This window comes from Chenopodium album, chromosome 18 (genome assembly GCF_948465745.1).
Source record: "Chenopodium album chromosome 18, dcCheAlbu1.1, whole genome shotgun sequence".
In the NCBI taxonomy this organism is placed as follows: Eukaryota; Viridiplantae; Streptophyta; class Magnoliopsida; order Caryophyllales; family Amaranthaceae; genus Chenopodium; species Chenopodium album.
The window spans coordinates 18225947-18250752 of NC_137851.1; the positions used below are offsets into that span (position 1 = coordinate 18225947).

General features: G+C 33.5%; 2 protein-coding genes across 3 annotated transcripts; both read right to left on the minus strand.

Moving 5' to 3' along the window:
• Window positions 1–5808: 5808 nt before the first annotated feature.
• On the minus strand, window positions 5809–6938 carry LOC145591948 (uncharacterized). The gene is made up of 2 exons (XM_081648426.1): window positions 6311–6938; window positions 5809–6248 (listed from the first exon to the last, which is right to left on the minus strand). Exons 1-2 carry the CDS (start codon window positions 6936–6938, stop codon window positions 5809–5811), a joined length of 1068 nt encoding a protein of 355 aa, XP_081504552.1.
• A 4658-nt stretch (window positions 6939–11596) lies between these two features.
• Window positions 11597–24611, minus strand: LOC145591594 (putative sulfate transporter 4.2). Of its 2 annotated transcripts, none has more exons than XM_081648099.1 (17): window positions 23988–24611; window positions 21080–21128; window positions 19979–20180; window positions 19136–19304; window positions 17652–17717; window positions 17447–17554; window positions 16547–16654; window positions 16391–16456; window positions 16082–16142; window positions 15785–15912; window positions 15587–15628; window positions 15068–15199; window positions 14516–14567; window positions 14191–14329; window positions 13973–14061; window positions 13229–13305; window positions 11597–12197 (listed from the first exon to the last, which is right to left on the minus strand). In XM_081648099.1, the coding sequence occupies exons 1-17, from the start codon at window positions 24297–24299 to the stop codon at window positions 11886–11888; spliced, it is 2112 nt and encodes a 703-aa protein (XP_081504225.1). In that variant the 5' UTR covers window positions 24300–24611; the 3' UTR covers window positions 11597–11885. The 2 variants fall into 2 exon arrangements, with proteins under 2 accessions (XP_081504225.1, XP_081504226.1); XM_081648100.1 differs by having other exon boundaries at window positions 15068–15184; window positions 23988–24609.
• Between the last annotated feature and the right edge of the window lie 195 nt (window positions 24612–24806).

The following is a 24806-nucleotide window of genomic DNA, read 5'->3' on the forward strand; positions in this document are numbered from 1 at the left end:
CAAGAATCCTTATCGTGTGCTTACACATAATTCCAGATGTTTCAAATTTTGAGCAATGACAATATACAACTTTTGTTTCTAAGTTGTATGTAGCAGAATACAACCTGCACCTATTACTCAAAAATTCTTCACTTTTGCCTTCAGGAACTACCCAAACACGGTCTTCTAACACGTACTGCATTAGATTATCTGATACTTTGTTCTTTTCCCGAGGATAACAGTACATGATACGAGAACACTCTGTTTGCACCTCTTGGAACTTAGTGTCGGTATACAGTTTTTAGAATAGCTTTTCCACCGCGAAACCAGTCACAATTCTTCTAATGTACATTGAACATTTCGCATCATCTTCTACTTTATCGCGAACACGCTTCTCCATAGCTTTTGAATACTTCTGCGAAAATTCATACAATTTTGTATGTCGATTGACAAATCCATCAAAAAAACCATTAATACTCTCAACGCGTTGGGTTGTCTTCATACCGGCCCAAAAGTATTCTTTCATGAAGGCCGGAACCCACATATGTCATTCCTTATACAGGCTTATAAGCCAATCATTTTTTCCCAGCTTATACATGTCAACAAGGGCACACCACCAAGTCTCGAACTCTTGTATTGTAAAGCTCTCATACACAGTTGCCTTCAACTTACTCTTAAATTCTTGGTACCTGTAACTTAAGTTGTTTTTCCGTACCTGTCGCATTTACCAAGTTTTTCTGGAATCTTTCTCATTATGTGCCAAATGCACCATCGATGTTGTGTATTGGGCATCACCTCCTCTAATGGCCTACGCATGGAAGCAGCTTGATCTGTGAGGATTGCTTTAGGAGCTACATCATTCATACACTCCAGCCACTACTTAAACACCCAAGGATATGTGTCACAGTCCTCATTGGTTACCAAAGCACAACCTAGCAGGATTGACTGTCCATGGTGATTAACACCCACAAAAATGAGAAACGGGAGATCATACTCATTTATCAAATAGTTTGCATCAAAGCATACGACATCGCCAAACTCTTCGTACGTTGCCCGACTACGAGCATCCACCCAAATCACATCTTTTAACCTTCCATCCTCATCCAAGCGTTGTGAATGGAAAAATTTTTGACTCCCCGCTTGCATTTGTTGAAAATATGACATCATTGCACTTGAATCACCACCTATCATTTTTAACCTTTTGCTCTTATACACCTCGTGTTCTAGATCTTTAAGAGTGTATGATAACCCATTAGACCCATAAACCTCCGTCCCAAGGCAGCCATGAATTTGGGAAACAGAAACTCCTTCATCATAAAAATTGAACAATGTCCTTTTCACTCTAGGGGTCAAGACCTTCATCCGATACTCCTTCACAAGCTTCGCATCCCCTGGCTTTGGTGTGTGGCCTGAATGTTCTAAATCTACACCCTTTATTACCCATTGCCCAGCACGATCAACACTTGCATAAACCTTAGCTTTACATTCACACTTCTTCGAACGTCTTTTACTATGACTCAATTCATCTTCTACCACCACACCGCCTACTACACCTCCAGAACCACTCATACCCATCTCCTTTGCCTTTTTTTTGGCTTCCCTCTGCGCCCTCATATCGAGTCTCCCATAACACTCACACCTCCAAGTTGTAGAAATGCGTTCTTTCCTCTCTTTCTTGGAAAGCACACCCTATACCCTACTAACACCAAAACCTTGTTGCTCCGCATATTCTTTGTAATATGCTTCAACCTCTTGCCAACTCTTAAAGATCATACCCAGCTTAGGTGCTTCAACAACACACGTATCATGATTAGTACCCTCATCAGTCTCTTCTGTCTCAATAGAGGGAAAATTTCACCACTATTATCATCACAAGGCAGTTTGTGGTGGTGGTTGGCACAAGAGTGTAAGAGAGAAGAGAGAAGATAACTAAAGAGAGATTATAGAGAAAAAGAGAGCTTTTGGTGTGAGTTTTTAGCTATAATTCAAGGGGTATTTATAAGCTAGCTCATGCAAGAATTAAGGTAAGAAAATGTACGAAGAATTATTGCAATTTAGGTTTAAGGAATTACTTAGAGATGAGAGCTAAAGAATTAAAGACAGTTTAGTTTTATGGTGATTAAGTAATTAAGAAATATGGCAAGAATGTTGTCATAAAAAATAATATGGTAAATGACTTTACTTGGGGAATAATCAAGAATGGTTTTAAGGTAAATAAATAAGATGATAAAATCTTTATGAGATGGGAAATAAGAATTAGGGAAATAATTAAGAATTAAGGAAGATAATTAAAATATAAAACTACAAAAGTCAATTGCCCAAAATCACCCAAGATGGCCAAAATTTTTGAGAGTTCCCAAGCTTTAATTTTTGGCCCTCTTGTTTAGACTTTAGGAATTATTTTGTTAGATATTAAGAATTAAAAATGATAATGTAAATAATATATTTTGTATAAAATAACTAATAAGAAAAAATACCAATTATTCACTAAATAAAATTTAGCTGAGAAAATCAAATTTTCTTCACTAAGAAAATCCAAAAATTCCTAGCCATTTAATGAGGAAATTCGGCCGTTTTAATTAAATAATAAAATTTAATTTTTCGTAATTAAAATATCTGAAATATATATATATAATCCGATTTTAAAATAAAATAAATGGATAATAAATCTTATCCAAAATCCAAAAATAATAATTAATAAGTTTTAAAATGCTTTTGGCACCAAAATTCAAATATCATTTTGGCTGCAAAATTCAAATAGTAAAATATATTACTAAAATACCCTTTTTAGAAAATATTAATTAATTAATTAGAAAATACATCTCAAAAATACGGGGTATTACAATTATTGTAATACATATGATACTAAGTAAGCGATTTTTTGATAGATATTTAAAATAAAATTGTTGTATAGAGTTTTATTATCGATAGAATTCTAATATTTCATATATACAAAATTAATCATAACTTTTAATAAATATCCTATTACTCTGTTCTATTTCCATCATCAAATATATTTAATCACAAACTTTTATACGTAACTGGCCAACCGTGTCAACAACTATTACAAAAGTTACTTCGTTAGTGCTATAAGGGTTACTTGGCCAATGTTATAGTGGTTACTCAATCAATGTTATAAATAGGGGTTACTTAGTCAAAGTTAGAGGTTACTCAGTAAGTATTACAAGGGTTGCTCGGTCAGTTTTATAAGTATTACTTTGTTCGGTCAAATGGTGTGGCTAGCCGCATACAAAATGCATTGTTATTTAACTTATTTAAGAAAATATTAGAGAATCAATAAGTAAAAGTTTTAATTAGTAAAAAGTAATTTTAGTTTGGTGAAAATAATTTAAGTTCAATAAATATAATTTCAAGTTAATAATCACATAAATATCTATTTTAAAAAAAAAATAATAAAATAATAAAAAAATTAAAACCACCCTACAAAAAGTACACTATTATATAAATATAAGCCAATGATATCGTATGTCTAAATATCCTACATTATGAGAATAAATTATTTGGCCGTATTTAACATTCAAGTACAAATATTATCTTAATTTTATCAATTTAGGCACCGCCCAGTACAAAACTAGTTACTAATTACTAATAAATAAAGTCGGATCTCGCAGCCAAGCCACAAGACAACAAAACTTGGCATTTCAAATTTTCACCAAGTGTCACGCCACGTAGGCAACAAATAGGTATTGTTGTGAATCATATAATGATAAAGTTTCGGCCTGTTCACATTTACTGAACTGAGCTGAACTGATTGAAGCTGAACTAAACTGAACTGAACTGAATTAAATAGAGCTGAAATGAATATTTTATGAGAGAAGGAAATTAGGAGCTGAACTGGACTGAACTGGACTGAACTGATTGGAGCTGAACTGAACTGAACTGATTGGAGCTTAACTGAACTGAATTGAAATTAAGCTGAAATAAACAAGCCCGAAGAGAATTTTGGATATATTTTTTAAGATAAAAATTTTGTATATAGTTTTATTAACGATACACTTCTAGTATTTCATATATACAAAATTATTCATAACTTTTAATAAATATCCAATCACTCGGTTCTATTTCCATCATAAGATTCGTTTATAATATATTTAAATTTATTTTAAAAAATAGAAAATAAATAAAAATAAGTTTTAATCTAATTTTAGTTTAATAAAAATACTTTCAGCTCAAGAAATAATTTTAATTCAATAACAATAATTTTAGGTTAATAATAACATAGATTTCTATTTACAAACAAAACTACAATAAGTACACTATTGTATAAATAAGTGATATAATATCGTATGTTTAAATATTCTGCATTATCAAAAGGGATTATAGTACCGTATTTAATGTTCAAGCTAAAAAGTTTATTCTCAAATTTTATCAACAATTCGAGCATTGCCTAAGCACAAAATTTGTTTATTATAAGAACAATCAATTTGTAAAAGGTTTAAACGGTCGTGTTTAAAAATTACAATATGATTTTTTTTTAAAAAAATAAATAAATAATTAAACCTAAAGTTATATTAAAAAAAAAAAATGAAACCCAAGTGGGGTCGTCAATTGACCCCATACCCATGAACATAAATCTACCAATGACTATAGGGTAAGGGTCGGAAAGAGCCATATATCCAGAAAAAATTTAGCTATTTTCAACCTATGAAACACAAATTTTGGAAGAATCTTAAAAGAGAAAAAATAAAGTAATTAGCAAAAGTTAAACAAAATGACTCATCATTCAAATATGACGCAAATTGAACACAATTCGAACAACTAACATATACAGTGTCTAGACCTCCCTTGTCATTACATAGGAACCATCCAAAAAATCAAGACACCATCTAATAATTCTTTGATCTTTTATCTGTACACTATTTCCAGAATTGAAGCTAGCACATTCGCATGCTACATGGATTTTTTTTTTTTTTTTTTCTAATTTTATACCATTAATCATGAAGCATAATAATCAATCTATTTTATATATTCTTTTTGTATCTCAGTTGAGTTATTTTCCCTGTAAAATTAAGAAAGTGATGATGATTACAAAATAGAAGTTATTATTTCATTTATTTGCCACACAAATACAAATAAGATCAGAAACGCTATCCAGAATTACACATTATATTGTTGTCGTACAAACTTTTGTCTACAACCACTTCTATAAAGATGATGATCATGGGAGAATTTGATGATGATAAGAGATCTTATCTCTAACAAACTAGCCTTCTCTTCTTGCTCGCCTTGCAAATTGCAATCAAATCAGTTTACGATCCATTGATCTCCCTTAGCTTCCGGCCACACACCGCGAATAATCAAAGTACAAGACTACAAGAATTTCAACAAAAACAACAAAAAACATATAGAGGTACTATGTAGAAGATAAAAATAAGAATATGTTTTTTAACTTGCATGTATATTATCACATTCTTCTATTTGTATAATTGTATATATCATATTAATCTTACAATTAGAGAAGATATTTTCTTAGGATAAATATCTTAGCCTGATAAGACAAGAAAAGGATAGTTTTCTGATCATAGCAAGGAATCAAGGATGAATATGACAGTGATTATAAATTATAAGAAGACATAGTTATGATTATATGTACAAAGTATTCTATGTTTTTTTTTTTTAACATAAAACAGAGAAATATATTAATTAAAGACTATAGCCTTAGGAGTATTTTTTTTTTTTTTTGACGAGCAAAATACAACAAGAAATTACACTATGTCCGAACCACTAGTGCGGCATTTTTTGGCAATAACATCTGCCCTTTGCACTTGGTCCCTTTGGACTTTTAAGATGATTGCACCCTATGACTGTCTAACCAATCCCCGCCCTTGTTGTAGTCTTATCCCACGAGCCATCTACACTTACAATAAACTTGTCGTACCCATGCCTCTCTTTACCCAATTGCACCGCATTGAATCCCGGGGGAATGTAGGGGTCATCCCCAGGTCTTTCAAAGACATTACCATTATTACTGCTCTCACTGTTTTGGCAGAAAATATCGTGGTCTTGCATTGCCAAGTTGTAAAATTCCGTCACAAGGCTTGTTCCCCCATTCGTACCCTTGAAACACCGAGCATTCCTAGTCTTCCATAAACCCCATAAAGTAGAAATAAACTTAATGTTGCGGGTACCATACCTACCATCCTCGCTATAAAACAGCAGGATATAGTGCTGGATCCATAATCTCAAAGAGTTGAACCCAGAAGTGTCAGAGCAAATTGCCAAGGAGCCATTCTCCCAGACATCCCTTGCTAGATCACATAGCCTAAAAAAAGATGTTGGCTATCTTCCTCATCCATTCTACAAAACTCACATGTTGCCTCAACATGTATCCCTCTCTTCACTAAATTGCCCTTGACCGCGATTCCGTCATGAAATAGCTTCCACAAAAATATTTTCCATTTGGGTTGAATATTCATCCTCCAAATGAGCTTTATAAATCTATTCTCCTCATGTGAATATGCACTCGGCCCTTCTTCATTTTCCTTTGTGAGAAAGTAATAACCTGTTTTAACAGTGAACCTACCTGATGGATGATATTTCCAGTAGAGGAAATCATCCTCCTTAGATACGGGAAGCTCCATTGCCAGAATTGATCTTGCACTATCCCAATCAAAACATTCCCTAATTCTCCCCACCTTCCAAGTAGCTGACTCTTTATCAATAAAATCACTCACCTTCCAGCTCAAAGAAGCACCTAGCGTTTGACTCGAATTTGCCACTGGTATCTCTCCATTTACCCAAGGCATCCTGATTGCCTTAATACTTTCTCCGTTTCCCACCTTCCAAGCAAAACCTTTTTTGAAAGAATTGGTTACTCTTTGCAGACTTGACCTTCCCAGCGACGGATTTCCTACTCTCTCATAGGCCTTAGGAGTATTTACAACAAGCATTCTATGTTTGTTTGCGAATAAAGTTGAAACACCCCCACAATATATCATGTTATTAACTATAATATTTGTTGGGGATTAATAAAATAGCTTTTTGTCATAAACTATCTTTTAAAAGCAATTTTTTGTGAGAAGCTACCTAATAAAAAAAATGTTGTTAGAAATTACCTATTAAATAAAAAGTGTTGTAAGAAACTACCTATTAAAGCAAATAACATTGTAAAAAAAGCTATTATTCATCGAATTTTCGTCTTTGACTAATTTCTCCGACGTTGACCATACTCGACCGATCACATGATAGGTGGCATTGTTGGTGGAGCATGGAAAATTAAAGGTTTTAAAAGTTCACGTGATTGGCAAGTAGGTGGTCAGCACCGGAAAATTATTCAAAGGTTAAAAACCGGTGAAAGGGTAGTCTTTTACAACATTTTTATTTTAATAGGTAGTTTCTTACAACATTTTTTTTATTAGGTAGTTTCTCACAAAAAATGGCTTTTAATGGGTAGTTTCTGACAAAAAACCCTACTTAATATCATAATAAGATTTTTTGTATGCATGAAAACTAATAAATAAACTATTTGTATCTAAATAAAGTCTTATTACATACATATTTACACCCAAAAAAACTCTTGTGTATATATAAATTAAAGGTATATTTGACGTGTATATCGATCTACTTTTTTCAATTCTTCTGATACATTAAACTTCAAATTTTCTTCTACTATCTTTTTTATTCGTCTTTATTCAATCAAATTCACTAACTGATCATGTTTCATTTATTCACTTTTAATTAATCAAACAACACTATCTTATTTTACTCCATAATAATTCACTTTTTCAAAAAGTTGGTATAAATTTAAAGGTAGATGAGACTCTCAATTGGAGAACAAGAGGTTTTAGTGATCCATGTCAAGTGATGATCATATCATTTAATTTTAATTTAAAATTAGTAGTGCCAATAATTTGCATTATGGTATGCAAGAAGCTCAATAATAAAATGAAGAAAAACAAAAAAAAAGCATGCAAAATCAGACAAAAAATGAATTGACAACGCGTGGGGTAGAGCTCAGCTGGTGCATTCAGGAGGCTCAAAAACAACAATAATATTCGAATTTGTTTGATGTTTGTCTTGGCACTTATACAACAAGCTAGCAACCATATGCATGCATGCTTTGTGCTTTGTATTGGCACTTTGGCACATTATAATGCACATTGTGGCAATATTATTAGTGTCAGTTTTTTCTTGTTGACCATTGGCTTGACTTCTTTGTGTAATATGTGCACATGTAGGCTTTAATAAGATAAGAATACAACAATCTTATAGAATTAAATAGGATTTATTTGGGAATTACACCTCACAATGGATTGATTTTGGTTAGGTTATCACTTTTTTTTAGGGTATTTAAAAGAAGTTTAGTAAACAAAGACACAAATTACAACCTATAAGAGCTATAAGAGGAAAAAAAAGGGGGGGGGGGGGGGGGGGGGACATCAAACTGCACACACAATTACACATTACAACCTATAAGAGCTATAAGGGAAAAAAAAGAGGGGGGATATCAAACCACATACACAATTACACATTATTTCAAAAACAAAAACCACATAAACAAACCACAAAAGGAAAAACTTACGAAGAACGAAGTAAATTAAACACTACAAATTTACCCATGTGATAAGCTTTTATTAGATTGTAAAGTAAAATGGGAAAGTAGGCCCCTGCTTAGTTGAGAACAAAGATAATAATTTCTACATTACTTAAAAGTAGAAGTGGTTCATCTATTGTTAAACATTTCAATAAATAAAAAAATAAATAAAAAAAAAATTTAAAAAAAAAAAAAAAACAGAGGAAATAATCCTATAATTTAACATACTAAGAGGGTCAATCCTTCTATGTGATACCCATATATAGGGCTGGCAAAAGCTGACCCGACCCGAAAACACGACCCGAACCCGACCTGAAAATAGCGGGTTAGGGTTGAGGTTTTCGACCCGAAAACTTAAATGGGTCGACACGAACCCGACCTGAAATTTAAATGGGTTAGGTTAAGGTTGGAAATCCTAACCCGAAATTGACCCATATAACCCGAAAACAGATCATTATTAAAAAAAATAACCAAAAAAAAAAAAAACCCCAAAGAAAACCTTTAGCCCAGCCCAAATCAAAATGAGCCATCCTAATAAAACCAAAAACCCTAAACTCCTCCTTTCTTTTTTCCTTCACTCAGTCGCTTCTCACCATTTCTCTCTTTTAAAATTTCCCCCCTCTTAAAATTTCTCTCTCTTTAATCCCTAAACTCCTCTCTAATCTTTTTCAACCCCTAAATTCCTCTCTAATCCTTGGATTTTCATCAATCTATGTTTCCTGCTAAACACTTCACCTTCTTCTCAACATCTACTTCATCATTCCAAGGTATTTTTTGTTTTATATGTATTTGTTTTATGAGAAATACGGTTTGGTCATGCTAAAGTATAGTTTTATATGCTAATAATAGTTGTTATTTTCTGTTAAATTGTTGTTGATTTGTTATGATTTCTGTTGTTAATTGTTGTTTTGCATGTTTTTATACGAATTTATCATGCTAATTAATATTAATAGTTGTTGTGTTTATACGGTTTTACAAACTGAAATTTTGTTCTTAATTATTGTTTGTGTTATTTTTAATGGCAGCGAGTTGCGGCCACTCAAATCCATCTTTCTTTCAGAGAGGAGAAGATTCATTCCACTATGGAGGGTGGGCATAATCAAGAGAATTGAAGATTTTATTTAAATCGCTATAGCTTTTGAAATTCAATTTGTAATTTGTTAAGTAGACTACTTGGTTTGTAATCTATTAAGTAGTTTTGTTAGACAATTTTGTTTGGGTTTGAATCGCTGTTTTGCTTGAGAATTTAAAATGCAATTGAATGAACTGCAAAAAAAAAAAAAAAAAAAAAAAAACCTTTTGAATGAATAAAAATCAGATTGGCTGGGTGACCCAACCCAAATAAAATCAACCTTTTTTAAGTTCTTAAAAAAATTTTGGGTCAAATCAGGTCATTTTCGGGTTGACCCGAACCCGAAAAAACCAGGTTCAGGTTGAGGTTTTCAACCCGAAATGTTAAATGGATCAGGTTCTGGTCAGGGGGTAGCTGACCCGAAATCAACTGACCCGAACACGAACCCGACCCGACCTGATCCGATTGCCAGCCCTACCCATATACCCTAGGCCTCCTGGCCCATCTAATTAGTTATTCTACCAAAATTTAAGCTCAAAAATAGTTGTCAAAATAAAAGAGTCACCGTCAAATACTCGTGTAAATTGCGTATGATCAATTAGCAATACAATGATAACAGAGAGTTTATTAATTAAACACATGCTTTCACAAGAATTCAAGTACGTAGTATGTAGTTTCCTCTATTGCATTTCTCTCTTCCACTTTGGCTGTGTAAATAGTTGAATAATGGCTATAATGCAATTAACAATAACAACTGGCATGATAGAATGATCAGTAGCACTACTAAGCTGTGAAAAGATTTTGATGGACTTCTTAAATTTGTATCTTTGGATATGAATGTTGGTCTGAAAAGCAACCTAACATGACTAACATCCTAATATCTATAATTAGGATAATATCATCTCCAAATTCGTACTTTAAATTATAACACAAACATTTTAAAAAATCGGATATACAATAAAATATTATATATTCGCTACAAAGTTACCTTAAAATAATCAAAAGTTACCCTTTAATGAATGAAAGTTATCCAGTATATAAGTTACCCTAATATAAATAAAAGTTATTTATGCTTTATTGATAAAAGTTACCCAAAAAAGTGTAAAAGTTATCCTAAATTCAATAACAGTTACCCGATATTACTATACATCGGATGTATACTAAAGTTTTTGACTAGGGGTGCTTATGATGCGAGTTGAGTTTGAGTTTGGGGTATCTCGACTCGACTCGTTTATATATCGAGTCGAGCTTTATCGAGTCGAGGTTTGACCGAGTCGATTTCGAGTAGCTTGTTAATTGATTTGGTCTTAGTAGAACCCTCTATATAATGTAATGTTTGTTCCTTCTCTTCAATTTTGTATTATAAGAAATATACATGTGATGGTATGAATACGTAAATGTTATATATTTATTAATTATTATTACAAAATAAAGTTTTTGAACCAAAATATTTTTATTTTTATTATATATAATAATGTATAGAAGAATTCGAGTTTCTCACAAGTTTTCGAGTCGATTATTGAACTACTCGACTCGACTCATTAACATTTTGAGTCAATCTCGATCTCGAGTTGAGCTAACTCGAGTCGAGTTTTGACCGAGTCGAGTTCGAGTAGCTCGCGAGTTGTCTCATCTCTTAAGTACCCTATTTTTGACATTAAAATGCTAATTAACACCATACACTGCAATACGACCTCTATTGCCCTAATGGTAAGGGACGGTGATAAAAATTCTTGTAGACTGCAATATAATTTGGGGTGGTAAAATTACTTACAAAACGAGCCATTAATCTTTTTTATTGATTACGCTTTCTACTTTTGTCTGTCATTGTTTTGTTAGTTCCACCTTTTGTTTTCAGATTGTTGTTTATAGATTCATACAATCAAAGTGATCTTGATCATGAGAATGGATCACATTAACGATTGTTCACTTATTTGAGTTATTTCCAAAAACTTGCACTGCAAAATAAATACTCAGCAACAGGAACATAATTGCGATGAACACAACAAACTTGTTACTATAATTTATTGACTATCCCAAAAGGGCTGCAATGGTGAATATACGATATTATACAGTATACACCATATATTACAGTCTATACATCCAATTGCAATACATCTTACAAAAAAATCACCTCAATCACAACACTTACAACAAAGGGCTAATTACAGAAATACAAACCACGTCCTGTGGTATATCAGCAAAAAATGAGATTTATATACAAAAGAACTCCAAAGAATGGCATTAATGGTTTTAGATATTGAAGCAGGGAATGTGACACTAAGACCTTTTGGGCAAAAGCGGTTCTTGTAATTGTTGATCAGAACTGCTTGAAACAATCGACGTTTGATCATTGGATTCCAAATCAAGTGTTGGCAAATTTTCCTTTTGGCCAAGTCTTTGGAAGAGACTTCGCTTGCTGTCTTTGAGGGAATCTGGTGTCCTTGGTGTTTCATTTTCCTGTACTTGCTGAAAACAAACCTGAGCAGCATCATGCACTCTCACAAAGTACCATTCCTTCCCAATCAGTTCAACAAGGCCAGCTCTCGTGAAAGTCATCAGAACTTCTTGATTAGGATTGGAAATTACAATCTGAAAATTAACAGAGAGAAGCGAAAATTGTTAATCCTCCATTAAAAAATTAAGGGAAATTCTACATTATAACCCTGAAGATTTCGAAATTCTACGCTGTGTCCATAGTTTTTGAAAAGTCTACACCATAACCCTAAGGTCCACTTAGTAACTTTGTTGTACCCTTGACACCAAATTTCCGTTAGTATGTTCCATTATTTTTAACGAAGCAACGTATGATTGGCTTACAAAATTTAAAAAAATAAATAAAAAAATAAAGTAATAATAAAAAATAAAAAAAAACACCAAAACCACCCATGGCCAGCCCGCTACCACCGCCAGCCAACCCCCTTCCCCTAGGAGCGCCGGTCGCCGCTCAGACTCCTTCCCCTCCCCTGATGTCGTGCCTCGACCACCTCCCCTTTTCCCTTCGTTTGAAAACCACGAAATGCAGCAAATTCTCCCAAATCTCAACCCCCAAATTCCAAACCTTAACCCTAACCTTCGATTTTCGACAGCAAAAGGCTAAGGCTGAGAGAGAAAGAGAAAAGGAATAAGAGCGGAAGGCTATGGGTGGCGGTGAGGATAGGTGCGGCTCGATGTTTTCCGGTGATTGAGGAGGCTATTTAAGGTTTTTTCAAGGGGAGGGGGAGGGTTACACGAGGTTTTACGGGGAATGGGGAGGGTGGTCGGGGCATCGCCAAAATCGGGGTAGGGGAAGGGGGTCTGGGCGGTGGGCGGCGGCCGGTGCTCGAGGAGACAGGGGTAAGGCTGGCCGTCGATTGCTGTGGGTGGCTGAGGTTGGCGATTTTGACTTATTATATTTTTTTTTTGTTCCTTTTTTTAAAGATAACGGAACATATTAACGGAAACTTAACGGTAAGGGCACAATAGATTCATTAAGTAAACCTCGGGGTTATAGTGTAGACTTTTCAAAAACCATGGACACATTGTAGAATTTTGAAGTCTTCAGGGTTATAACATAGAATTTCCCAAAAATTAAAAATTAAAAAAATTTCAAAAATAAATAAATTCAAGGAATAAGCATAAACCTGGATGCCCCGAGATTTGTATTCATGATACAAGTCTTTTAGAGCCTGGACAGCACTTGAATCAACATATGTCACAGCTGCAAAGAAAAACGTACAGATGTCAATTGTCAATATGTGTTGAGATTCATAATACTACCTCCGATTTTTTTTAGTTGCAACTATGAAATATTTTATATCTCTCAAATAATACCCTAAAGTTGCAACTAAAAAAAATCGGAGGTAGTATAACAAATCAAGAATTAATTTAAGATTAGGAATAGGAAAGCTTTGGTTCTTAAGAAGAAAATATTCTGAGAGTTGTCAGCTTCTTTAGAAAAGCTGAATGTCACATTTGATGTAAACATGATACCGCTACAATTAATAGACATTAGAATAAGTTAACAGTTCAAGAGAAAAACTCAATCTATTGTTCTATTAGCCCACCACACTATTATAGCATCAGTTAGTGCCTCTTCAATCCTCTCATGAGGCTTCTATGGTCCTACCTATGGCAGATTTAAAGGGGCGAAGGTGTTAAATTCGTGCCCTGATATTTGAAGTTACATCTTTGATTTAAATAGGACTAACATGAGCTTGGTTGCTACTTCATTATAATTTAAACTGCTAACTTATAGCACTTAGTTATAAGATTTTGCATCAAGTCTGTGCCATAAAATCAAGTCCAATCAAACACTCATGAGTCATGACTCATTCAAACAGGAAAGGAAGGGGAAAACAATCTATAAGGAAATTTCAGATACTCACGTGACAACTCAAGAATTACAAAATAAACTCGATCTACTTCTGGCCCACGTCTTATAGATTTGTCAACAGTAGATTCATATTCCCGCAACCTACAAGTGAAATCAAATGATATTCAGAAATTTAATTATAATTATAAGAGCTTGCAGATACTTCATTTCAGCAGAAATGCAGCTACCAAGCATGTCTAATCATATTGAGAATTGTATCAACAGACTTACCTATCTTTGATGTAACTAGTATTTGCAAAGTATATTGGTGCATCCACACGAACAATCACTATACCATGGTATGTATATGCTTCTGGATATTGTTGAACATTCCTATAAATTGTTGTACCGGGAAGACGACCAAGTACAGCTGCAGCATTCAAAGAAAAAAATTAAATCTTCAATTGAACAGCACACTGGCTCATGGCTACAATCAGATCATACTGGCTAACAGACTTCTGAATATCTTTTTGTATCCTATTTGAGGGTTTTATTGCATAAAAAATGATCCAGCCTAAGTGTAAGATTTAGTGAAAACTATAGTTTTTGCACTCACCAATATGTGGATTTGCTGATTCATGGATTACAAAAGCAAGAGAAACACCAACCTACAAGGGAGAAAAAAGTTGTTAAATATTAAACCCATCAATCATACTCAAGCATAAAGTCAATATTAGTAAATTGATTTTAATAATATAGTAAAATCTCAACCTAAAAAAAGCATAAACAAGGACAAACATGAACTCTATAATGATACAGGCAATGAATAAAATTTAAACCATGAGCTAATTCTGTCCAAAATCTAGCATGTAGCTTTGTGATCCTGCCATCTTGACACAGGGCCACTTTATGCTAGATATTCACCCCATCCTCTAAAGCCCATGGATCTGCAACATTTGTTGGACTTTCACCTAGAATATTCCCTCACTCCTCCCCCACCCGCCCCAGAAGAAAACTAAAGGAAGGTCTCTTTCCACTTTAGGATGCCACAAGTCACATTACTACTTCTATGTATCATTCTAGACATGTCAAAGTGGGGCAATTTTAGAAGTACATATGTATGTGGATGTATAAGTATTAATATATATGCAACAGTGAAGTAACTCACCCCAACTAGGACTCCAATCTCAATTCCAAGAAAAAGTGTTGCACCAAAAGTGATCGTCCAAAGGCAAAAATCTTTCTTATCTATGCGCCATAGAAGCATAGCCTCCTCATAATCCACCTGCCAACACAAGAACTTAAAAAAAATTATTGAAAACCTACTTGAGGATCCACCATGAAAGAATTCAAATGACACAAGTAATTCATTTTGTAGTTTATGCATCACTCTGAGTTTCAGCAATACACAGATCATTGAGAAACAAATTTAACTTTTTAGTCCTTGTAACCAGCTACTATTGCTACAAGCAATCTATCTTTTCTGCTGTTCTGACAACCTAAATCATACAGAATATCAAGGGTAAGTTGGCTGTAAGACTGCAAACAAGCATAGTTGTTGCGAGTGGACTAGCAGGCAGCAGCATTTAAAATAATTCAAGCAAGTGCTGAATTGATTTAGAACTTCAGGGTAAATTACATATTCATAATCAAACCATAATAAGGTCCATAAATTTAGTATACTCACCAGACCCATCACAGCAGAGGTTACAATTGCAGCCAGTGCACACTGTAAAATGGTTAAAGTTCTAGTGAGCATCAATGACTAACAAGCTCCAAAACAAGGAAAAAAATAAATGTATTTACAGTTACTTTTTAGCATACGTCATTAAGATTTCAACTTTTACAAGACAGAAATGCACAAGTTTTAGAACAAGCATCACACCTGTGGTATGCTTTCAAATAATGGAGTTAGAAACAGGAGAGCACAGCTCATTATGATTCCAGTGAGTATTCCAGCGAATCCAGTTTTTGCTCCACTTTCATGATTCACCGCAGATCTAGAAAATGAGCCTGCGCCATCAAAAATAACAAAGCTTAAATTCAGTAAGAACTATCAGAAGTTCTATTAAAAAAAACAAATGAAACTTCCAAACTCCTTTTGCATTTGAAATTGGAAGTACATGCAGTAAGAAGTGAAAAGGATCAACAAATATGCAGAATCTACAAACAACAATCTCACCTGTACTGGGATATGAAGAAAAAAATGATCCAGCAATGTTGGCTACACCGAGACCAAAAAGCTGTTAAATAGAATTTAGTTAGCAAACACTATTCTGCCAAATATATTACTTTCAAATTTTCTGTTAAAGGGAAGAAAAACAGAATAACAATAATAGTGAACACATTGTGGTCTGCCTCTTTTTTTTCCCCCCTTCATTTCTTGTCTCTTTTTCTTTTAAAAATTTGAGGACAGGTTTACGTTATCTGTAAGAGACTACGGATGTCTATTCAGTAGGTAAGACACACAGCTAATGCTCTTAAACCATACCTCTTGATTAGAATCTAAATCATAACCATTCTTTGCTGCCAGTGCTTTGGCAATTCCCACAGATTCCTGAAGTCCAACAATTTAGACAATTAAATACAAATACGGAGCTCCAGTAGAAAGCTATCACTAGAAAGAAGAAAACTTCTTTGTCCTTACCAATATAGCTACACCAGTTATAAGAAATGCTGTTGGAATCAAGGACTTGAACTGAGCAAAGGCTTTAGGAACTGAAAACTCTGGAAGCCCTTGAGGTATTTCCCCAACCTATACCAGCAATAGTGAGTAAATTGCATAACAATAGCAAACCATGAGATACTACTTGAAAGTTAAACATATAAGCATTGCAGTATTATGCCACACAAACATCATATAGACTACCAATGCCCTTCATCAACGGTATGCATTTACAGCTACAAATTTGTGGCTGCTTTCAGTCAGCATTAGGCCTAGAACTACTTGAATAAAGTACTTCAGCATTCAGCAGCAAGAACCCAGGTTTTATTTTTTAACCGCGTCCATATAGCTATTACCCTAAAGGCCTTATTAGATACGATACAAAGCTATGAAGGACTGTTTGATTCAATTGAGGTTGATAAATATTACTTTCATTGTCAACCACTTATTATAAGCTAAGCTCCACCCTTCCGATGTAGGCTTCATTCAACAGGAAATTTCATTTTAGAGCTTGAGATGTTTGCAAGAGACATGAACAATAAAGAATGAAGTAAAGACTTAGTAGATGGATGATTCCATTTCAGAAACATTAGATTGTCCTAATGCATTAGTTTTGCCAAAAAACAATTGTGAGATGAAGCAGTCAAGAAGGTGCATGGCATCTTGAAATTCAATTAAGAAAGACTCACATAAAAGGAATTATTTATAAGCATTCCCTTATCCAGGTATATTAACTTATAGGCTTAGACCAGTACATATATAGAATAATAGGACTGTATCTCATTAGTAACCTATATGTTTAATATCAAAACAGCAAATTTTCCCAAAATGAAAAGCCACCCAGAACTTCAAATAATAAAAGCTAGGTTCATGGTATCTCACCACACTGATGGCAGATGGTTGAAATATTTTTACAATAGCAGTACCAAAAACAATCCCTGTCAATGGGCCTGCTGCTCTGAGAAATCTCAGGTACTTTCTTGTTTTCCCCTGCATAATAAAATATCAAATAACCACTCAATTCCTATATGATTTAGGTTTATGAAACATCCAGGGGAAAACCAGAGTTCTTTGTTGAGCTCCTTACCAGGTGCTTCATTATCAACATCACAGCAAGAATCGAAGACCCTAACACAAACGGTGGCCATTGAAACTGCACAAGGAATACACACACTGTTAAAAATATTTACTTTATTTTTTAAGAGCCAAAGAAAGAAAAGAAGCATGCTAAAACTTGAAAAAAAAAAAATCAAGAGTGTGTATTGAAAAACACAGAAAGTGGTGCAGAAGGAAAGGTATACAGATTGGCTCAATAGTTTGGAAAGAAATCTAACTATTGAGAGACGCATTGTGGAAATCAGGAGAAGTACTCTTGCTTTTGCAGATAAGGAAGTCTACTTAATATTATTTCATTTCAGGGCAAATCTAATTTTAGAGCATCACCTAGCACAGTATTCAAATAATGATGTATATGAAAAGAAGGGAAAAGAAAACCATATCAGATAATTCTGCACAAATTCTAGCCCAAGGGATTTTCTAACATATGAAATTATATGATATTTGCTTGAATGCATGATCACTGATTCACCATGAATGATTCTACTGCTTAAGACATTTTACAATAATTCTTTTGAATGACTTCCCTTAGAGTTAGGCATATTTTCACCCTAGTGCCTGCAATCTTACTTTATATGTGAGATATTCCAAGTTTTACATAATTTTGCAAGGTTGTCTCTCAGTTCTCATAGAAGCAATACTTGGTACTACATAATACCATAGCAACAAGCTTTCACATATAATGCACCAATATTAATTAACCTAGGTGGTTTCTCATAAGATCTTTCAGCAAATTTTAAAGCTTAGATTATACATAACAGGATGAAAAAATTATTAATAATCTAGATTTTTAGGGCTTAGCCTCCCACTTTAAAATGATCCACAAGTTTGTTTACTTAATTTTGTATCACAGAGGACAGGGAGAAAACTAAACCAATAGCATACAGTAATCATATACCAATTCATACTTGAATGCAACAAACCCAACAACTGATCATAAGAGCATGTTTTTACCAAAACATAACATAAGATAGTAATTTAGGAAGGAACACATTGGAAAGATGGGGATATCAAAGATTTGTATGTCAAGATATTTGGAAGAAGGTTGGAGCTGCAGATATTGAGGATAAGTGAAAATATATTATTTTGTCATGGGCAGGTAAGACTTTAGTTATAACATTTTTGGGATAATCGGGATTTTATAAGAAGTTGAGGAAGGCAAAAGATGACTAAGATTGAAGGTGTTAAGAATGATATGAAAATATTGGGTTTAAAGGAGTTCTAAAACATTAAATAGAAATGAATAGAGGAAGATTATATTTATTGACAACCACCAGAATTTATTTTGGGTTCATGCAACCAAACACATCCTATTGGCTTTGACATTTTTGTTGTATTGAAAAATCATCCATAACAATAAGATATATTCAGGATTATCAGAAATCGGATATAGAAAAATTAAAGCATTTGAGACTATCATACAGAATTCTCATCATCTGGCGATCTAAAGCGTACCTTACTTATACCAGATATAATGCTTTCAGCAAGGGGGATAATTTCACTGCTTCGAACTATATCATACCCCAGAAAGTATTTTGCTTGAGACAAGGCAATCACTATAGCTGATGCAGTAGTGAAGCCAGAAATCACAGCATGGCTGATAAAACGAATAATCCATCCAAGCCTGGGGAGAAAAGAAAAGTATTGAGTGTCTCAAAAAGCTGAACAAACTTGCACTACCCTAATTGTTAGCACAAGTACATGGTATTTCACGCCTAGTCTATTACAAAACAAGTGAAAAACAGTTTGTTTTTTAATACAGTGATTTATGAAAATCATGAACTAGACCTGTTTGAAATTATTGGAATAAAATATCCCATCTCTCGTTAAGGCCTTTGGCTATGTTACTAAGCCTCTTCACCCATAGTTCCAGAATTGGATAGATGGGTACTCAAAACCTTGATATATGTATGTACACTACAGCTAACACCTTACTTTGGACCAAAAACAATAAGGTCAAGTGGAACACCTGGACACATAGCTCTGTTCTACACAGATACCTAAGACCAAGCAACATAAGGTTTCAATTCATAGGTTAACCAAGGAGACATTACTTTTTAGCATAATATTGAGTGTAAGTCCATATTTGCAACTGCATAATATTAATGGAAATATAAAGTAGTAATCTATTTTATCTGTAAAGAGAAAAGAAAGAAAAAACCAGCCAACTTTTTAGAAAACTAGGAGCCACACATGTAAATCGATTTTTGACAAATTTTCAGAATGAGGAGTGTAGTAATTTTGATAGAGTCCTTTCAGAAATTATCAAAATAATAAAATAATGTGAGCAATAATTACCTCAAAAGGCCCATCAAGCACTCCAATATGCCAACCATAAGTGCCAATGTTATTGCAAGTTCTGTGTACAGTTCATCAGATGGACTAGCAATCTTACTTAATACATTAGACACCAAGAGAGATGTCAATGCAACTGGACCAACTGCAAGCTGCCTTGAGGAGCCAAAAATGGCATATATAAATACAGGTAGACAGCCAGAATCTGTTCAGAAAAAACCAGAATCGCAGTCAGAATAATCATCACAGAGCAGTAGTTCACAAACATCGTAAATCAAATTTAGATCAAGCGACCATGAGCAAGCTTCTGAAACAATTAGTAATTGATGGTGCGTAGAAATGCAGTGAGAGAACCTACTTATTTTCGCATCAGAACAGTTACAGTTAAAAAATAAAAAATAAAAAATAAAAAAATAAGACAGAGAGAGAGAGAGAGAGAGAGAGAGAGAGAGAGAGAGAGAGAGAGAGGAGAATCATCTAACTAACGAAATGAACTAAATGTCAAGTTAAGATAGCTCCTATAAACATGTGTCTATGCTGTATTATCTGCTGGATCAACTTTGTTCCAGAAGCCTGAAATCCCAATAAGGATCAGTATTCATCTTATGTACAAATTAAGAGTACAATAATTCAGACAGCTATAACAATCCAGTATTTGAAATCAGCCATTAAAAAATTATGCATACAAAACTATAATAGATAATACAAAGTCCTGATCATCTTATTATGTATTTTGGAGTTAACTAAGATTAATCCCAACTTTGTGGGCGCCTTCTCATCATATAGCCCTAAGTAACTAAAGGCTTGCATTTTTTTTTATACAATTAATAGTTTTTGTGAGTCCCGCCACGAAATTAAGAAAGATTAAGAATTAAAATCAAAGTTGGGATTAATGTAAAGACAGTAAAAATCTCGGACTATTTGTCAATCTTTCTAGTATAGCCAGAAAGAAGAAAATTCAACATCTGCTCATAGACCCACCAATGAATATGCAAAATACAATAACATCAATAACATACCATAATTAGACACAGCTAAATGCAGAAACACTACATAAAAGTAGATAGTACCAGAATCCCAGAAATACAATAATAGTGTACTTACACAGTCCATAAATTGGTGCAAGCCCAGCTAACTTCGCATATGACATTGCCTGATCAATAAAATCACCAGTCAATTCAAGTCCAGAGAGTTGATGATTAAAAGGATCAACTTTTTTCTAACCAAGTACTTCAGGTAAATAAATACACCTCAACTTCTAAGTGAAAAGATAAGCTCCATGAATAACATGTGCCACATGAAAATGTAAACTCAGAAAAAATTCCTTTTTTGAGCAAGAGGATGTGACTAAAGGGAAGGATCTAACAGAATTGCTGATTTGTTTTTCACACCACAGCATATATTGCTAGTTAGGGAATGAACTGTGACACTGTTACACTATAACATATTGGGATGGTAGTACCAGGGATCAAAAAAACAAGAACATCCATTCCTAAGGACCTTAGTAATCAGCATCAGCCAAAAGTGAGTCTTGAATAAGCAAGTAAAATCTGCTTGTGAAGCTTTAAAATGGTACTGCTTGTCTAACCAAGATCATGAAAATATTTCATAAATGTTGCCAGCTCTAACACTATTGGATACACACCCATGTTCGACACTAGCACTCAAGTCCAAGAAACATAGATTGTCACATTGTTACTAGTAAATTAGGATTTTAAGAGGAGTACAATATAGGGGAATGAGAAATTGAGTGAGAAAGAAAGAAATGGCGGGAAAATATGGTTAATGGGCCCCACATGACGTCACATTTGAGTTGAGAGTCAAGTAGGTGGGAAGTTTTAATGTTATGAAAAATAGTTTGTGGTAAAATTCAAAAAAAAAAAAAAAAAAAAAAAAACTGTAAGTGGTAATTGCTAAAACAGCAACAATTGTAAGTGGTAATTGTCACATTAGTTTCTTTGATTGATCTAGGATACATTAGAAATTTTAAGCAAATGCAGACATGCAGTTCCATCCACATTCTACCTAGAACAAGTGGATGTCAACGAACATAGTTTATTAAAGTCATGGGGTATCAAGTCTTGCCTAAATCATTGTCCATTGGGTCACTCTACACCAAAAGAAAAACTATCTACATAAAAGCGAGTTTAACCATAAATTTTAAGGACCAAAAACACAAAATGGGTTTGTTTCAATTACAGATCATGACAAATATCAAACAAAATTATTCAACAAAAAAAATGTGGCAATTGATGACAATGACAATAATTGACATAGTCTTAAAGTTGGAATCTAGTTGATATTTCTTGAATTATACACCACTAGCTAAGCACAATGGCCAAAAACAGGACCAAGTTCTTTAAAAAGAGAAAATCTCAAAATTGGCCCCACCCCATTAATATTTTAATGTATTTCAACCACTAATCTCCATTTTTACACAGGCCAATCTCCCACCACTCATGCCCACAGCACAATTCGAACAAGAATAATATTATGTAACTATCCAAAGTATAAAAATTAAAAATTAAAAAAATTGTACAAGCCAATTATATTTGTCAAATCCACCCTTTTAAGTGCCAAGTTATTGTAGGTATTATTTTTTAATATTAATACTAATCCAACAATATCAAATTTCGTCTACTCCATATTACTTACGAAAACAAAGACAAGTAAAATTGAAATTGAAAAAAAAAATGGAAATCAATTAAAGAAATTAATCTTTTTATCCGGGGAAATAGCAATTATGATTACTTCTTAAAAATAAAAAATTTACAACGAAAACCTAACCATGCAGTAAAACAAAAGTATACAGTCATCACTTTGTCAGCATTTTGGCGTAAATCCTTATAAAATGAATCTAACCTTCATTTTCAGATACATTGAGCTTAAGCATCAGATACCTCTATTTAGACATTTAGGGCCTGTTCATATTTACTTAATTTCAGTTCAGTTCAGTTCAACTCCAATCAGTTCAGTTCAGTTCCAATCAGTTCAATTCAGTTCAGCTCTTAATTTCCCTCTCACATAAAATATTCATTTCAGCTTAATTCAGTTCAGTTCAGTTCAATTCCAATCAGTTTAGTTCAGTTCAGCTCCAATCACTTCAGTTCAGTTCAGCTCCAATCACTTCAGTTCAGTTCAGTTCAGTAAATATGAACAGGCCCTTAGTTACTACCCCACAACCAAAAAAATTTTTTAAAAAAAAAAAAAAAAAATCAAAAAAGAAAAGAAAGAAAAAAACAAACATAAATACTACCCCACAAATAAAAAAAAAAATTTAAAAAGCTAACGAAATAGAGTGTTGTGCAATTTGCAATTTTAGTCAATTTTTTACGCGGAAAACAACTTATTTTCAAAATAATAATAAAAAATTATTAAAAAAAATTATACTACCTCCGTTGCATATTATTTGCAACGACTACACATTTTTCCTCTCTGCTCTATGGCAAATTGTTGCAAATAATGTAAAACGAAAATTGTACATGAAGAATATAATTTTCCCGACTTTTCACATCGACCTTTCAAAATCTCAATACTCAAATAAAATTTGTTTATTTAAAAAAAATAAGCTAATATGACCATAGAGTACCTCTATCGCTCTATATAACTTCCTTAGTATCCGAGCACGGGTACAATTTAGTCTGATGTTATAGTATGTGTTACTAAAATAAATTTTTAAAATAAATATAAATACACGATTAAAAAGTCAATTAAACCCCTATAAAACTCGAGGCGATTAATACAAGAGAGAGGAACTACGTAGTATTTCCAAAATAAGAATCTGAAAAATCAGTATTGTAAGAAAAATGAATGGTAAATTTAATAATTGAGCTTAAAAAACATTGCATCAATTTACGTGACAACAAAATAAAATAAAACTTCCATGAATTCCAATTAAATAAAAAAAAATTAAACAAAAAAAATAGCAAATAATAATAAAATAATAAATATTAAACAAAAAAAATAGCAAATAATAATAAAATAAAACAAAAAAGGGAGAAGAGAGAAAAACCTGAGGTACGACCATAACACCAACGGTGATACCAGCCATAAGATCAGACTGAAGATATTCATGAACATTATACGATCTCATCCAACGATAACAAGGAAGAAACAACGAGATCCATTCAGTAATACTCATTTCCTTCATCTTCAACCTCCATTTCGCAATCATCGAGCTAGACGACGTCGTTAGGGAGAATCCAGGTGACGACGACGTCGTTTCTGGGTGTTGTAATGGGATTACTTTTACGGGTCGGTTACTGTATGTTCGGGTTAACCCGGGTAAGTCGTTGGAGCTTGGTGATGCGTAGGATTTGTCCATTTTAACCCCGGCGTATTTTAGCCGCGACCACCGTTCACGGGGGTTGATTGGGTGGCGCGGGAGAGAAGTGGGTTTTTGTGTGGGTCCCTCTTGAGGAAAGAGAGAGAAGAGGGAATGGTTGAGAGTGGAGGTTATTTATAGGTGCTATGAGATGTCAGGAATTTATTATTATTTTATACAAGTAGATTTTATTTTTTATTGGATTGAATTTGGGGGTGATTGGAAATTATTGGGTTTAATGTTTGGAATAATTTTCATGCTAGATTTTTTTATGACTTGATTGTTGATTTTGAAATGATCTTTTATTGATTTTATCGATTTTTCTTTTCTTGTATTAGTAGGACATTTCCTCCATTCTCAAGTAAGTAATAAAGCTCTTTTAAAAAAAAAAAATTAAAAAAAAAAAGGAAAAAACTCTTTTCAAAAGAAATAAAGTTTAAAAAAAAAAAAAGCAATAAACTATGCATCGAGATGTATATTAGAAGTGTTTCCTTCATTTTTAGTTGA

Coding starts and splice junctions, on each gene's coding strand:
- LOC145591948 (XM_081648426.1), bottom strand. CDS start 6,938: ATGATATATTGTGGGGGTGTTTCAACTTTATTCGCAAACAAACATAGA. Junction 6,249..6,310: donor GATACATGTTGAGGCAACAT/GTGAGTTTTGTA, acceptor TATGTGATCTAG/CAAGGGATGTCTGGGAGAAT.
- LOC145591594 (XM_081648099.1), bottom strand. CDS start 24,299: ATGGACAAATCCTACGCATCACCAAGCTCCAACGACTTACCCGGGTTA. Junction 20,181..21,079: donor TGCACCAATTTATGGACTGT/GTAAGTACACTA, acceptor TTTTCTGAACAG/ATTCTGGCTGTCTACCTGTA. Junction 16,143..16,390: donor ATTTAGATTCTAATCAAGAG/GTATGGTTTAAG, acceptor TCTATTTAACAG/CTTTTTGGTCTCGGTGTAGC.